Source organism: Cygnus olor, chromosome 4 (assembly GCF_009769625.2).
Source record: "Cygnus olor isolate bCygOlo1 chromosome 4, bCygOlo1.pri.v2, whole genome shotgun sequence".
Taxonomy (NCBI): Eukaryota; Metazoa; Chordata; class Aves; order Anseriformes; family Anatidae; genus Cygnus; species Cygnus olor.
In genome coordinates, this window is record NC_049172.1 from 4081348 (window position 1) to 4097574 (window position 16227).

Sequence of the window (16227 nt, forward strand, 5' to 3'; positions counted from 1 at the left end):
TATTATATGTTACACAAAATAGCTCATAGCAATGTCAGCTCTTACTCAAAAGACTACTTCTATTACTACTTCTTACACAGTTTGCTGAGTTACTGTCCCTTCAGTTTTGGTGCTTTACCTAGAATCCCCCCCAAGACTAGTAGAGCAACTGAAATATCTAATTTTCAACAAAAGTTGTCTCCATTAATGGAAGAGTGATGCACATTAATTTGCAAGGTAAATCAACTGAACTTAAAAAATAAAAATAATCCTGTAGCTCTTTGAACTTCAATATTTAGAGTTCATTTTGGCCCACAAAAAAAAGACAACCAATATACTTCATTTCAGGAGGATTGTCCTGAAATGGAGGTGTCAACTCGGCAACCCAAAAATGTAGAAGTCATAACTAATATACATCCTAATTAGTTCATGGAAACCAGGTTCATATCAGCAAATAACATGGACCTATAGAAAGGCTCTGTAAAGTGCAACAATTGTTGAGGATCTGGCATACAGACTGCATACATTTCAGTGTGGGGTTATGGAGAACCAGGTCTAGTCTGGTCCTGTGGACCAAATGGCTATCAACAGCCATGAGAATAGATGCTCTCCTAGGGTACACCTTCTGGTTTATGTTGGCCTAAAGGGAACCTAGTCCATGCACTCTGAGACTACTCCATAATGTTAACACAAGCATTAGTAAGAGGCAGCAGTATAGAGATTTGTTTCAGGAGGGTGTTCCTCATTTGAATTCAAGCATCAGCATCGAAGTACCCTAGGTGTGTTTGGCTCTCTGACAAACCTTTGGTCAAGTTTGTTGTTTGTACACAAAAAATGCCTAGCTCCTCCTCTCTCAATAAGAGGGCATTTAACACGCATACTTCTATTTTCTGCTTACAAGCTGGTATTTCTTGGCAGAGCACACAGAGAAGGCACCTGTTATTAAATCACTGGAATCATGTCAAGAACTGAGTCAGGGCCTCTGAAGCCCAAGCAACTAAGGCAAAAACATTAACTCCAAGTATTAGGTCTGTTTGCTAGGCTTCCGGGGAATTTCCTCATCTCCTGCCCCAAAAGCCCACAACTTCACTGGCCCTGGCTTTCTAAAGAAATAAATAAATACAGAAAATTGGCCTTCAGGGTAGCAGGGTGAAAAGAAGGGTTCTGTCATGCTTTGTCTTACACTTGGTAAAGAATAAGAATCTGCATTTCACATGTTCTGAGTCACTGGAGGATCATTATACTAATAATAGCATCATACATCTCACTCAGACTTTAGCACTGCTGTATCAAACACATCTGTGTTTCACGTATTGTATGAGACACTCATTATACGTTAGCACACATCTACACCTACCTGTATGAACACAGAACAAGTAGTTTTTAAAATTATCTAGCCCACATCGAAGTATATCCCAATACACATACAAAAATATTTAAAAATACTCTTTCTTTATAAATATAGAAATATAAAAATACACCCATGCACAAATGATACACATATAAAAGTACAAATACATGTGTGGATGTGTCAAAAATAAAGAGACACTAAAGCTATGGAAAGGAATTTTAGTGACTAGCATTCCGTTCAGACCTCTTAATGATCATATAAATCTTTATCCTGCTTTCTGATAGTTAAACCAACACACAAGTGACTGATTTCTGAATAACAAACTAAACAAAATGAGTTCTGTTCATTATGAGAAGCAAGGGATACTGAAAAGTTGCTTTATCAATTCTGCCAGTACAACACACAAGCAGTCTGGTTAAAAAAGAAAAAAAAATCATTAACAATTATGAAGTTCAATTAAGAGAATACAAATGTGGTTTTCTTATTCTGTGAATGGTCAGCTACTTACCTATACAGGCAGAGTTTTCAGTCTTTAATCTGTATCCATTAGGACAGTTCCAGTGCTGCAGAGCTGAGAGGCTGACAAAACCAATTTTAAAAACCACTGGCAAAAAAGCAACAAGGAAGAGAAACATAATCTTGAGGGTTTTTTAAACTGTTACTAGAGAAGAACTAGCTTGTACGCAGTCATATCCAGGACAAAATGAACATGTGTAATCCCAAAAGGTTTCTGCAATCTCCCGCTTTACACTCAGACATCTTATCACAATACCAAGTTTTATCTTTGCCTTGCTTTTCTTGTCACTTTAGTCCTTACTGTGTCTGACTACAACCTTGAAGAAATTCCTGGGAGATTTCTTCCCCACACACGTCGTTTTCTCTCTCTCTCTCTCGTTTCTTTTTTTTTTTCTTTTTTTGGAAGCCAAGTATGAAATGCCTGACACTCTTGCCACAAATTTAACACAGCTTAAAAGCAACACTCGCAAGGATCGCTGTCATTTTCCTCCCAACAAGCAAAGCTGCTGTTTAAATCTTAAAAGCAAAGAATTTAGAAAACTTCACCGCTGCTCTAAGTGAAGTACAGGGAGTGAGATCTCCAGGTACCGTCCTCCAAAATGCAGTTGCTTTTTACGTACAAGCTCAGACGGACTCCTCTTTGCTTTTTAAAGCTCTACTTGCCCCACCTCTTCTCTTTTTAGTACCACTTGAGTGAACCCTGTGTTTGCAAATAGTAATGTGGTCAGTTCCTTACTACAGGGAACCGAGCCAGAATGCTGATACCCAGCCACCCATAATAAATACAGTCTATTTAGAAAGGCAGCCCCTCATGCTTGAGAAGTACCTACAGCGTGACAGCTAAGTTTTATTTCTCATGGACTGTAGCCTGATTTATACCTTGCCTGTTCAATCGTGATTAGTTGCACTGATTTTAATATCATCTTGTGTTTTACCACCAGAAACAAATGTTGTCTTTAAAACATTCTATGCAAAAAGGAAAAAGAAAATCCTTCCAGTTTCTCCAGTAATGGGAAATACAAATTGTCTTAAGGTCAAATTCAGATCTAGGGTATACGTCTGTGATTCTGATATCAAAGAAGTTGCAGCCACCTCTCTCAGGTCTGAATTCGGCCTTTCTGCAGTTCCAGGAAAATACCTGCTGCCAGAGACCAAGGTAACTTGTTATGAGCCTGCAACTCCCACCCACATCCCAGTCATTTGTATGTGCACATCAGTGTTGTAGAAGGCTACTGCTGTGGTGCAATGCATTTTTACACCTGTTTTGCTGATGTATATGCACTAGAGAAATTCCAGGAGCATCAGTCTCCCAAATCAGGCACAAATGCAAGTAATTTGCCCAATTTTGAATGTGCTGAGATTTAAGCAGGTGTTTAAGTAGTTGACTCCACTGGGCTTTGTTGCACTAACTGCTGTAATGCATTTTGGTTCTCTTGCTTTATTTATTATTATTATTATTATTATTATTATTATTATTATTATTTCCATAGTATTGCACTAGGATAAATGCTAACACGACAGCTGGGAACAGCTTCATCAGACAGTACAGACAGTAACCTGCAGCTGTGCAGACTCTCTCCCTGAGAATTTCCCTTCCCTATATTGGTCTGAATCGATAAGAGTCCAGACTTGCACTGACAGAAAATAAGAAGCACAAAAACTGATTATAAACTGGGCCACTCTCCACTAAAAGCAACTGTTTCTTGATGGTTTGGGTCTGTGTGTAGCCACATTCTGTTTGCTTGATCTTCACTGCTGCAGCTAATGCAACTAATTAAACCCGGACTGACAAATGGAAGCCACGTTTTCATATACTCTGCTCAGAACTGAGTCTCTATTCTGCGTGCTATAAAATCCAATAATAGTAATGTAAATTATGCAGGGCCAGACTCATGCCAAACAGTATTTGCTTCTCCAAATAGTTCCCTGGAATACAAAAGGGCAACCAACAGGAAAGTGCAGCAGTGCCATCCCATCTAGGATTACAGGATCCTGCCCAGGAACCACGGACATGCCACTTGAGTCTATTTTGCTAAATTGGTTCCTCCCAACATGATTTTCTTCAGTGTTCAAGCTGGGAGCATGCAACCTGGACAGCTCAGAAGGAATGTCTCACTTCTTTGTGAGTAACCACCAGCAGAGTGTTTGCTAGTCCCGGCACAGCTCTGACCTCTTCCAGGCAAACTCACTGAAAGAGACAAAATCAACAAGATCTCCCTTTCATATTAAAACCCAGAAGCAATTTCTGTGTTACACCAGAAGCTCTCAGGTTCTCTTAGTTTCTCATTTACATGCATTGTCCTTTCCAAATATCTCCTAGAGTCTTCCCGCCCCCTGCCATCCATTTCCTCTTTTTTCCTTTACTCAAAACATGGTCAAAAGCACGTCCCAGAACCGCACTTTTTTTCTCTAAATAACAGTGAAGAGAGAACTGTCTGACACATCAATACCACAGTGATCTTTTCTGGAAGAAGATATCCCTTCTCTGCAGTCAGATGAAGAGTGTTTTATAAAGTCATTGAGTTCACCATCCTAGAAATAAAGGAATGGTTTAAAAACAGGCAGAAAAAACTCTTAAGAGGGGAAGCTGGCTTTTCAACCTTCATGAGCCACATGTGCCTCTGACCAAACCTAACTCCCAGACCCACTGTGTGATATGATCCAGGCCTGAGGATGTGCATAATTTACTTGAAAGTAGATAGAACTGACCACCTCCCCTTAGATAAAATCAGAAACTTCTCTCCAAAGTATGAAATCCATCCAGCTGTACCACAGCTAAACTTTTCAAACATACCATTTCTCACCAAGTGGTTTAGCATGCCACACACAATGATTCCTTCACACCTGAAGTCATTCATCAATGAAGAAGTCGTTTCAAATATGTTATAATAAAGCAAACTATTGTGCCCACCTACAGGCATTAAGTACAGAAGTTTATTTCAGCTTAGCATTCATACAATAAATTAGACTAAAATAGCAGGGTAGTCTCTCTTGTGGTACTCACCACACAATCAGCCCAAATGATCTTATAATCATCTGTCCCAGTACATCAAATGCAAAGAAGTGACTTAGTTTAATTTGGCCTGCTGACTTGGTAACTGATGAACTAACAATAAGCAAATGCTCTTTTCTTCTTTTCTTTTGGACTTTCCACTATTTCATCCAGCTTTGGTGGGTTTGCTTTGCTAAAGCTGGTAAAGACCAGCTAGTGATCCTACTGGAGAGGGTCTTGTCCCCTACCTTGGCAAAAAGCTGCTGTTCCCGAGTTCAAGGACGGTATGTTCTGGCTGTTCCAAAGCTGTGAACGAAACGGAGCCCTCCCTCAGTTTCCCAGGGCTTTCACTATCTATATTGTCTTAATTAGCACATTGTTTGAATCATATATTGGCTTTTATTCTTGCTTACTAGACGTTATGCTAGCTTGTCAGCACTTCAACTTCTTTTCCTGTCAGCCTCTAGAAGTTTGATCCTGGCCTCAGGCATATTCTGATCTGGTTAAAATTATATTTTATAGACATCACAATACCAATTACTGCCAATACAGGTTAACGATTCTATGTGAGAGTTCACTGAAATCGCACAGGAAATGTGTAGGGGCTATTTCTTACACCAAGAGGGCAGAACAGAGAGGGACACAGATCCCCACAAAACCAGACCCCAGATCCGTCCCAATGGCCCCAGGGAATCCACCAGCCCTGGTCACAGTGCCTGCGGACACAGACTTCTTCAGCAGGGGTTTCGCCACCACAGCAGGAGCTGATGGACACAGGCTACTTTTAGTGACATTGGGCACTTCTGATAGCCTTCAGGAAAGAAAAAACATACAGGCACAGAAAAAAAATAAAAATAAAATCCCACATTTTTGTCAGCCATGCCTTGCACTTACCTAAGCCTGACCTCAGTGTCAGTTTGGGGATTGCCCGCTCTGACCACCTTCCTTCCTCTGACATGGTAGTGCCCGATCCCGTACTGCTAACACCATTTCAGCAGGTTGAGCCTACATGGTGCATAATTCTAACAAAAGGGACATTAAGAAACATTAAAGTGCCTGTCAAGCAGAGCAGGAGGGAGGCCCAGTGGGAGAGAGCAGCATATTCTAGTGATCTCTAAAAGCCAGGAATGCTTGAAATCTCCTCCCGAGGTATGACGGCCATTCTTTTTTTGGCCTCAGGCATGTCACTCATTGTTCTCTTCAACGATTTGGAGATGATATTTGGCTGGCAGAACATTTTAATTTAATTTATTAGCAAAATTAATAGAAGAGCAGGGTTTTAACCATGAAAGCATTATGAAAACCAAGTGCTATTGTAGGTAATCTCTTTCCAGTTGTCTCAATTTATTTCACAGCAGAAATTACAACAAATACCCACTGGATTTTTTGGCAGTTTGAATTCCACATCTTTTCTGCTAGGGTTACACATTTTCCAGCTACAATCTGATCTTAAGGAAAAGGCAAAAAAAAGACTCACTGAAACTTTACTGTTTACTATAACCAATACTATCTTTTTAAAGCCCTTTTACATTTAACATTTTGACAGGCACCTTTCACCAGTTGCTGTGCTGTGAATATTCATTTCACCAGATAGACCACACTGGCATCCAAAGAAGGATCCAGAAAGAAAGTTAAATATGCTCTCTCTCGCATCCAGACAGTAAGAACAACAGCGAAACATTCTGGGGAAGCCACATAGCACATTACTGACTTATGACATTTATCAATGTTAGATGACTACATTAGGCCTCTATGTTAGCAGACACAAAGGAGTGGTTAAAATAGCATGTTGAAAGAGTCATTTGGCTCTCTGAAGAGGAGATAAAACTGAAGATAAAGCAAGTCATTAGTTAACGTGAATAAGGTCTATGCAGCTTTTTGTAAGAACACTTAAAAGATCTTAGATCTTAGTAACAGGTATGGCATTACTTCACTATCAGGGCCAAAAAAAATGTATCCTCCCCATGTTTTCTGCTTCACAGCTACTTTCCATCCCAGAGAGAGTTCACCCACAGCAAAATGATTTTTCATGCATGCATTAGAGCAGGCACTCCAGCAGAACTCTCAAAACAAAGGCACTCACTGAAATCTGGCGCTGATTTTCAGAGCTGCTGAGCACTTAAGGTTTCCAGTGATACCAGTAAGAGACCAGGATTATAAATATCAGTCTGTAGGTTCTTATTCCAAAGCCTATCTATCAGAAATATTGCTACTTTTGCCTCCTCTTTTTATCCCATGAGTTCTTGGCTGTCAAGATGAATAATTAAAATGACTATTTCAGTCAACTTTCGTATCCACATTACAGACTTTTTCAGCTGGTTCATTCCTCTTGTGATCTTGTTGGTTTTTTAGCAAATACACCAGGGAACATTTTATGCATTTGTTTTATAGCTGCCCCGCTGGCTATGTGGAATAAAATCACTGCAATTTATCAATCTAATCCACTTTCTTTGTTAGATTAACTCAACTTCACCTTCACTTCAGTTTGGTGTGCCTGAATAAACCTACAACTGTATAAGATTGCATCTTCACACCGCTGACACAAAGGCAGGATCCAACAAGATGGATAATAAACAGAGGTAGAAACAGGCAGTGCTATACCCAGCCTTCCACAGCAAAAGCACCTGAGATGAACTCAAGAGACTGGAATTACCAGAGGTGCACTCGTTGCCTGGCACTGAGCTCCTGTGAGCAGGCTGCAGAATGCTCACCATTGCTGCCAGACTTGGAAGCTCTTTGCCTCAAGCACAGCTGGCCTGAAGGAGGTAACTTCCTGAGCACGCTGCAAATGATGTTCCCGTTATATAAATTTAACATTTTCCTGTGCTTGGCCATTCAGGTGGTGCCAGAAGGGATAGTCATTGAATTGGTGGGTGTCCAAGAGCAGGTGTAATCAAACACACTGCTAACTGCTGGGAACGTTCATTTCCCTGCTGTTCATGGAACATCTCAGGAGATCTCCAGAAGCAAATATGTCCTAATTAATAAATATTTGAGCAGCAGAATCTCCCAAAGAATTTGCCCAGACCCTGCTGAATGTTAGCTCTTGATACGATGGCATTTACTGTGTGGAAAAATTTAAAAGGCACACTGAAGATTTAATGCAAAAAGAATATATATATATTTATGTCAGACCCTACTCACAGTGGCCATAAGAGCCCCTCATGTGGATTTCTTATACCATATGAGGAAGAAGTTGGTAGAGAAAGAGCCAAGCGATCTGCAAGGGGCTGTGCCGTGGAGGAGGCAGCCTGACCTGACACCACCTCAGAGCAAGCCTCGCAGCTGCAGGGAGCACAGCGCCAGAGCCTATCGCTGACCCAAATGCCGCCGAGCGAATGATATCCCAGAACTTGGCATCCAAATCCTGCAGCTACCAAACACACCCTGCTTGAGGCCACAGCTGTCAATTCTCCACCTAGACAGAGACACAGAGAGAAGAGCAGTGGGGAAAAAAAAGGCAGGGGCACTAAGCGCAAGCAATAGCCCACATTATATTACAGTTTCAGATAGTGGTTCTCCATTCCCCAGAGGCAGATCCTGTCTTGCTGGTGGGAGTGTGAACACAGAGGCTCCAGCTCAGACTTGAGTAAAGAGTTATTTCAGAAAAGGGGGAAAAAATATTTTAGCATTGATTGCTTAGCCTCCTGTGTCCTGCAAAACTCTGCTGCTCCTCAGAAATCCCCTGAAATCACCTGTAGGAGTCAGAGAGAGCATTATTCCCATGGTGTTTTTGAAGAAAAATGGCACAACCTAGGAGAGGGTTGGTCTCAGGGACTGAGACCGTTGAACACTGGGTTAAGCATTAAGGACCGGGGAAAATAATTTTGCAACAGACCGGCGTACCAGTGATTGCAGAACCAGCAAACAGGACTGCAAGCAAAGTGTTCATTAACAATCACATACATTCTTACAAAACGTCTACTCAGCAGCATGGCAACGAGCAATGTCTGCCTAGCTGAAGAGTGAGCAAACAGACTGCTGAAGGATACAGCTACTTCCTTCATAGTTGCCAGCATGTATTGGCTGGGGTAGCCTTTGACTTACGCTAGGCTGTCAGCTAACAAGCCACGAAAAGCAATGGTAAAATCAGGCAGAGTTAGACTTTGCAAATTAAAATGTCTGTGCTTGTACAGACAAACTGTGTGCCTGCTGTAACCATGTGTGCAGGGTATAGCAAGATTCCTTCATCCCATCAACATCCCTGCCACTGGCTTCCTGAGTGCTCTTGGCATACTGAGTATGATCTCTGCGCTTCACTAATCCCCTTTTGTAGTAAAAAGGATCTATACTTCTCTTTTGCTTGAACGAGGGATATTTGTAATTTAATAGTGGTTATAAAGTACCCTGAGATCCTGGTATGTAAGGTAGTATTTGAAATTGTAAAGTAATTGTTTATTACTGCTAAGATAACAGAACAAATTAAGCCATCAAACAGAAAAAAAATAATAATAATTTGGGTTGGTATGTTATTTGCATCAGAAATAAAGAAATAATCATCTTCCCAAGTGGTGTTGCAAAGTACTGAAAACTTTTAAATACCATTTATTTGTTACTCTTAGCACAAATAGAAGTCTATTTCTATATAGAAATGTACGAAAAAATACTCCTCCTCACAGGAGATAGGTAACTGCTTATACTTCATTTCTACTGAAAACCATCACACTATTGTAGAAACTTCTATTTCTCAAAGTGCAAAGTTGGTTTATTATAATAAAATTCCTGCTAGTGCTAAGAGATAAAACCAGAGAAGCCCTCTGTGATTTTACTAGAGCTAGCACACCAAGTCAGTAGCAATACAATGGCTTGCAGAAAGTAATAAGGGAGTGTTTCTGAGACTCATTGCCTTATACACTACACCAAAAAACACTTCACTCTCTGAAATCATTTCACAAGTTACCAAACTGAAAACACGATTATAATGAATAGAGTAGTTAAAGCAAAATCACCATTTTTAAGATCTACCCCAATTTGTTATAGCATCTTTATTAAAAAGTAGAGTGCTTTAGGGCCACTCTCCATGATATTAAAATCCTACTGCAGTTAAGGTCAACTGGGCATTAGGACAAAATTATAAAATGAAGTACCCACCCAAATCCTTCTCAGTAATGCCTGTATGAGAGGGTTTGATGTACCCCTTGGGCAGCGTATTGAAAATTAGCCGTAGATGCCAGAAACAAGACTCTAGTAAGGAGAGAGGGGCACGGGAATTCTATTCTGAGAGTTTGCATGTGTTTACCAACGCTAAAGAAACCTCTCCATTTGTGCCCTTGCGTTTGGCTGCCTTATTTATAACTGGGCTGATGGGCAAGGCAGAATGCATCACATGAAGAAGCTTAAATACCTAAAATATCTGTGCCAAACAGTAAAATTGTAATACCGTCTACATATCTCTAGACAGACTTATAGAAGGGCCTACCTTACGGATGTTGGCATAGAAGTCAGAGAGACTGATTCCTGCATAAATTCTCAGTGTTCCTAGCTGCTCAGTGCTGCAAAACATGCAGACCAAGGGCAGGGACTCTCCTCAACTGTTCTTGGATCACAGGCTCATCTTCACGTTCCAGGATTAAATACCCAGGGTGAGAGCACTTTGCTTCCAGACACTGAGGAGAAACTGATCCTGAGCTAACAGAAGTCAATATCAAACTCCCATAGACTGCATTAAAATCCCATTGGATTAAACATACTTTACAGAAGGGGCAGTTTCTCATCTGAAACATCCACACAGCTCTAAATAAGCACATTTCCTTTTTCCTCCCACAGAAACCAAAAGAGATCAGGGCCTTGGGTAAGAGAATATCTTAACTGTATGGTCTCCATCAGCCACTGAAATATTTTTTTAGACCTGTATAATGTACTGCAACCCTGATACTCAGAAATGACATAAATATTAATACATATTTCACAAAATATTAGCAAGATTAAAGGTAAAATAAAAGAAACTTTTGATTAAGTCTCTGGATATAATTTTCAGGCTATGTAATTTTACACCTGTCCCAAACACATTCCATTGTGCGAGCGTATGAAATGGACATTTCTTTTCTCAAGCTTGTACCCAAGAGAGGTCCCAGCAACACATGTTAACTAGCAATCAATATCAAAGTTCCTTGTCTTCTGCTACCACTAACAGACACTGTTCAGTTACACAACAAAGCAATTACACCTTGAGAAATGATCAGTTATTAAAAACTCTTCACGTCATAGTATTGTGTGAATCAGGTACTCCGCTATTACTAATGCTTTTGTCAGAAGATGAAGATCTCTTAAGTGGAGAAAGATTCAAAAGAGGAAAGCATCATAAATGTTTAAGATTAAAAGCCTGTACTGCTGCATGGCTGTTAAGAGCACTTGTTACAGCCGCACCCGAGAGGGATAAATGGTAACATTAATATTTCACATCATAGTGATTTCACCAGGACCCATCAGATTAAGTGTATGGTCAAATTCAGACAAATGCACAAACAGGAGAAGACTACCACATCTCAGCTTTACACGTTAATATAGATTATTTTAAGATGAAAACTTACCTCCAAATTTGTGGTGACTTCTCCTAACTAACAAGCTGGTCTATTCCTCAAAGTAAGGTGGCCAACTTTTACTAGCTTAGAAAATGAAAACAAGTCTTTTTGATGCAGCAAAGTCCTTGGCTATCAGTGCTCAGGCAAAGTGGTAAGGGCTTGAAGCAATACTCTTCAGATTTGAATGCTGAACCCCAAGCAATTGCTTTTCTGAGATCCCCTTGAACAGCACTGTTACTGAGAAGCAGAATTTCCACAAAACTAGAAAATGCAGTCAGCCAATGCCAGAGAAGGAAGCGGTATGGTACACTGTAAATGGCAGTCGCTTTACCTTTCTGCAGCCTCATTACTTAGGCAATGGACATGTCAAACTCTGTGAGTAGCAGCTTTGTGGCAGTGCCCCGAGCATTTCTCACAAGCTGTTGACCTCTGAGGATGGTGGAACTGCAGACAAACAAAGAGCTCCATGCTTTTGTACAAACACCAGGCAGAACACAGGTTCCTGACAAGTACCTAGACCAGCTCATAAAAATGTGAATAGATTTTATTTGTCTGTGAATATCAGTGATTATTTACACACATCAGATTTTTGCAGCAATGTAAAAAGAGAACATTCATTTGCATTTGCACAGGCTCCCTTATCACGTGAAAAATCTTGGTCATCTACAGCCTCCTTAATGGATGGTCAGTGATACTTGGAGACTTTCCTGGTATCGTCATTTTTTGAGATAGGTTTGAAACCCATTAGTAAGGAGTATTTTGTCTATTACTATTCCATCAATGCAGCAAGTGGCTTGTGATCTACTTGTCACAATGTTGAAATTATCGAGACGTGGAAGCATCCTCTGAATCTCCCATGGCCCAACATCTCGGCAGGCACTCTCCTTATTTGTGTGTATTTATTTTTGGTGTCTGAAAGCTGCCTGAAACAATGTGTAAAGGGTTTCATCTCACTGTAACTGGAATACTGCTCCACAAACTACTGGCATCAGCTGAAATGGCTGTGGGCTTACAAATATCATCAAATGCCAGTTCCCAGGATGTGGTCAATAAGTTATTTAGAGCATCTTTTTAGAACCCCTTCCTATGTTTTATCCCCAGCCCACACAAGGTCGGCATCACACATTTAAAAAAGAGCATGGCCTTTTGTGAAATTTACTCTAAATATTCATCAGAGGAAGAAACCTCATCATTTCAGATATATTTTTAGGTGGTGATATTTGACTTCAACTTCCTCCAGGCCTGTCCCCCTGCCCTTTTGATGAATCACAAGTTATCCAAACTGTAACAGGGTTCCTAAAGTTAAAGTTTTGTGAATTCACCCTGACCAGAACTTCCTATCACTGTGAAGGATCAGAATATACAAAAGGATATGCTTTGACTATAAGAGGTCCTATAGAAGTATATCACCTTGATAGTTTATTTCTCTACTCTGTTTCAGTAAGAATGCTGAAACAATTTCAGTCTCAGTAAGACTGAAAATCACTCAGGCAGCGCTGTCCACTTTCACTCCAGCTATCTGTCTAGCTGGCAGTTGCTATTGAATACTGTCCTAGCTGTTCTAACTTAATGTGTGGTCCATCTCATTTGTCATAGTTCTGCTAGGCTCCTTTGATGGCAAAGATGTCGATCACACAGCTCTTTGGCTATGTAGCTTCATCAGATTCAAGTAGCCAACTTCCTTCTTCTTTCCTTCAGCCCAAGTCTAGGGTTCTCCCTCCCACAAGTCTTGTTACAAAGCAGTCACCTCACCTACTGATTCAATATTAAATGTACTGCACAGATCTTGTATAAGACAACTGTCTTTTGTCCCCTACACTAAATTTCTCTCAGCTCCATGGAGGATCCTTTTATTGGAACTGGCTCATTCTCAGTATTCGTCCTCCTTGCAGTTGTTGCCTGCAATTTTATAAGCCAAAAGACTGACATATTAAGTATTTCCACACAGAGAACTGAGTGCTCTTCAGCAGGGTGTTTTTATTTTCTACTTGATTTTACTTCTGTGTTTCCTATTGGAATTTTTTCTTTGCTACTCATGCATTCTCCTTCAGCACAGCTGAATCCTTTTGTTTAGGATCTGTTTGATCAGGTTGCCAGTTTAATGCTCTCTTCCAGGGCAGACTTGCACGTAAGTAACTATATCATAAATTCTTGTTTCATATCCCAGCCACCAAAACTGTTGTTTGTGTGTTCTGCTTGTGCTGAGCTCCTTTCCAAAGGTTTATGTACTGATTCTGGGCCTTTCCAGTCGTTTATAAAAAAAAAAAAAAAAGCAATCATTTAACCATTACTCTGTTTTTGTTGGTTTGCTTGTTTTTTGGCATCACAAGGCTGATCAACCCTTGAAAAGATTTTCATGACCATTCTTTTCATTTCTTTATGAAGGCCAGAGAGCTTTAAGAATCAACTTTTCTTCTCTCATATCATTTGATCCATACACTTCACTTCTATGCAAATCTTAACTAATGTGATACTGAAAACTTTATTCATTTTGTGACAAGCCAAGCTTTTCTTTGAAACACTTCACATTGAGGCAATCTGTAGAAATAAGTCATTGTTGGATATACAAGAAAATGTCACTTTTTTCTATCAAGAGACAAAGAATTTTATTAGCTCTACTTCCAAACCTCTCCTTCATGAATTCCCTGTTATAAAGAAATAGTTCGTGTAGATTTTGGACAATGTCTATTCAGTCATTGTGCCTGACCAAAACAAAGAACGTTATTTTTCTGGCTTGTGAAAAACGTGGCTTGCATTGTTTCTACTGCTGATTACCCTATCCAAAGGGAATGTCTGCTCCTCCGTCAAAGAGTAAAGAATGCTCAAGCAAGCTAAGGAACAAAAAAAGCAACACTTTTGTGCACAAAAATGTGCCTGTACCCCTCTAGGGAAATTATTTCCTAACGTTGAGAAATAATTCGGGATGATCTTCTACTAAAAAAAAAAAAAAAAAAAAGCTCATATTTTAGGCTGAACTCAGAATGATTGGCAGAGATCTCTAGGAATTGAGTGTTTTGTGCATATTGATGCAATGCAAACAGGGCAGCAAGCGCTGCAACTGCAAGGTGCAAGTGATTCTCAGCTATGAAGTTTGAGTTCCAGAACAAGCAGGAGTGTTACGATTCCAGTGTTCACCCTCCTGCTTCAGAAGGAAGGAAATCGCTCCACCACATCACTTTAATGTGAAAGAACAAGAAATGCCAAAGTATTTTCCTTTTCTAAATCAATCAGTGAGAAAACAGAACAGGTTTCTCAAGACCTAAGAGCGTGCTCTGCAAAAACACCCACAATGTCATTCACGTGTAATCTGAAGCTAGCAGTACACTGCAGGATTAGTCTAACATGGAATACTCTATAAAAGGTCAAACAAGGATAAAATTTGAAAGAATTTCAGGAAAGAGTGATATTATTCTGAATTTAATTTGCCATGCCTTTAGCTGGTCGTTTACCGTACTCTCATACTGACCTCTTTCTCCCTCCATGATTTAAACTTCCACATGATCTTAAACACAACAGACTGGGCTATGAAAGAAAAAATATAATTGGTATGGGTTATTTTTGGAGGCTCAAGTGTTTGGCCAAACTTTAGCAGCATAAAATTCAGGACACGTGACTCAGAAGTTGATCCGATCAGCCCAAGGTATTAGACTTGAGCGTCAATAATTAAATCAGGTTCTTACAGAAAAATGTACTGAGGAGTACTGGACTTAATTTCCCTTTTCTTCAACAAAGGTATAATTGTTTCAGAGACTGGAAAATATTACAAAGCAGACTGCACATATTGTTTTGATCCTGTTTACCAACACGATATTAAACCGGAAGAATAAATGTGAGAGAGTTAAGCAAGAACATGATTTTGAGATTTGTTTATGAATTTACCTATGGAAGGATTAGAGAAACAGCTGTTTGAGGACTCTACAGGATTTCTACAACTGCATGTCTAAATTGAATGGAAAAACTATAAATATACCAATGAAGCACTTCTTTAGTTTACTGAATAAGCAAGCCATTGAATTTACAGCATAGTTGCACTGAATCTACTAGTAACTGTCATTTTGGATTGATCTTACTTTCCGTCTAGTCCAGTAGCATGTCCCAGGTACCAACAGCCAGTACCAGAGGCCTCAGAAGAAACTACTTCAGCTCTGCGTTAGGTAACACTAGAATACTCTATTCCTGCCCTTGATCCACACATGCATAAAGTCCTTCTCTCCTGTATTAAGAGAGAAGAAAACATTCCATTTTAGTCTTCTCTGGACATGAAATATTTTACTAAGTCCTCTCAGTCACCTTTCCATTAAAAGAAAAACAAAAACCCTATGCCACTAGCAAATTCCTTTCACACCTCCTTAAAAAGATGTGCCAAATCTTTTATTACTCATCACTTCCATAATAAAATACTTTCTTGTCAGAGTGTCTTCTACAAAATGTGGTAATTACCACATTGTGGGTAAACTGGTATTCCACTGTTATGAGAGGTTACAGTTGTTTGTTCAGTCAGCTCCTTCCATAACACTCTTAAGTCAATCAAGTGTATTTCAAAAACACCAGACTAAGTTAGACCAAATATATTAAACATACATACCTGACAAGTGCTACTAAACTTCCTGCAATAGTTGGAGCAATTTCACATTCTTTTCTACACACAAGATTGGGATGTTATTTCATTAAAAAATATATCTTTTTTTTTTTTGAGGTCTCGGGAAAGACAATATCTTTTTGTTCATAGTTGCTTTCTGCATTACCGATTGAAAAAAATCTCATACTGAATGTTGATAAGAAAAGTACACAGCATTCTAGAGAGGCTTCTCTCTTTGCCATTCACTGTTTCAGTCTAATATTTCAGCTTGGATTTGCCACTGTTTAGC

General features: G+C 39.7%; 1 protein-coding gene across 1 annotated transcript in view; it reads right to left on the reverse strand.

Moving 5' to 3' along the window:
* EGF (epidermal growth factor) overlaps positions 1-2491 on the reverse strand; it is a 61441-nt gene extending 58950 nt beyond the window's left edge. Inside the window, 1 exon segment of the mRNA XM_040556183.1 lies at positions 1839-2491. Coding sequence (XP_040412117.1) covers positions 1839-1965 — 127 coding nt within the window. The 5' untranslated portion in view covers positions 1966-2491.
* Between the last annotated feature and the right edge of the window lie 13736 nt (positions 2492-16227).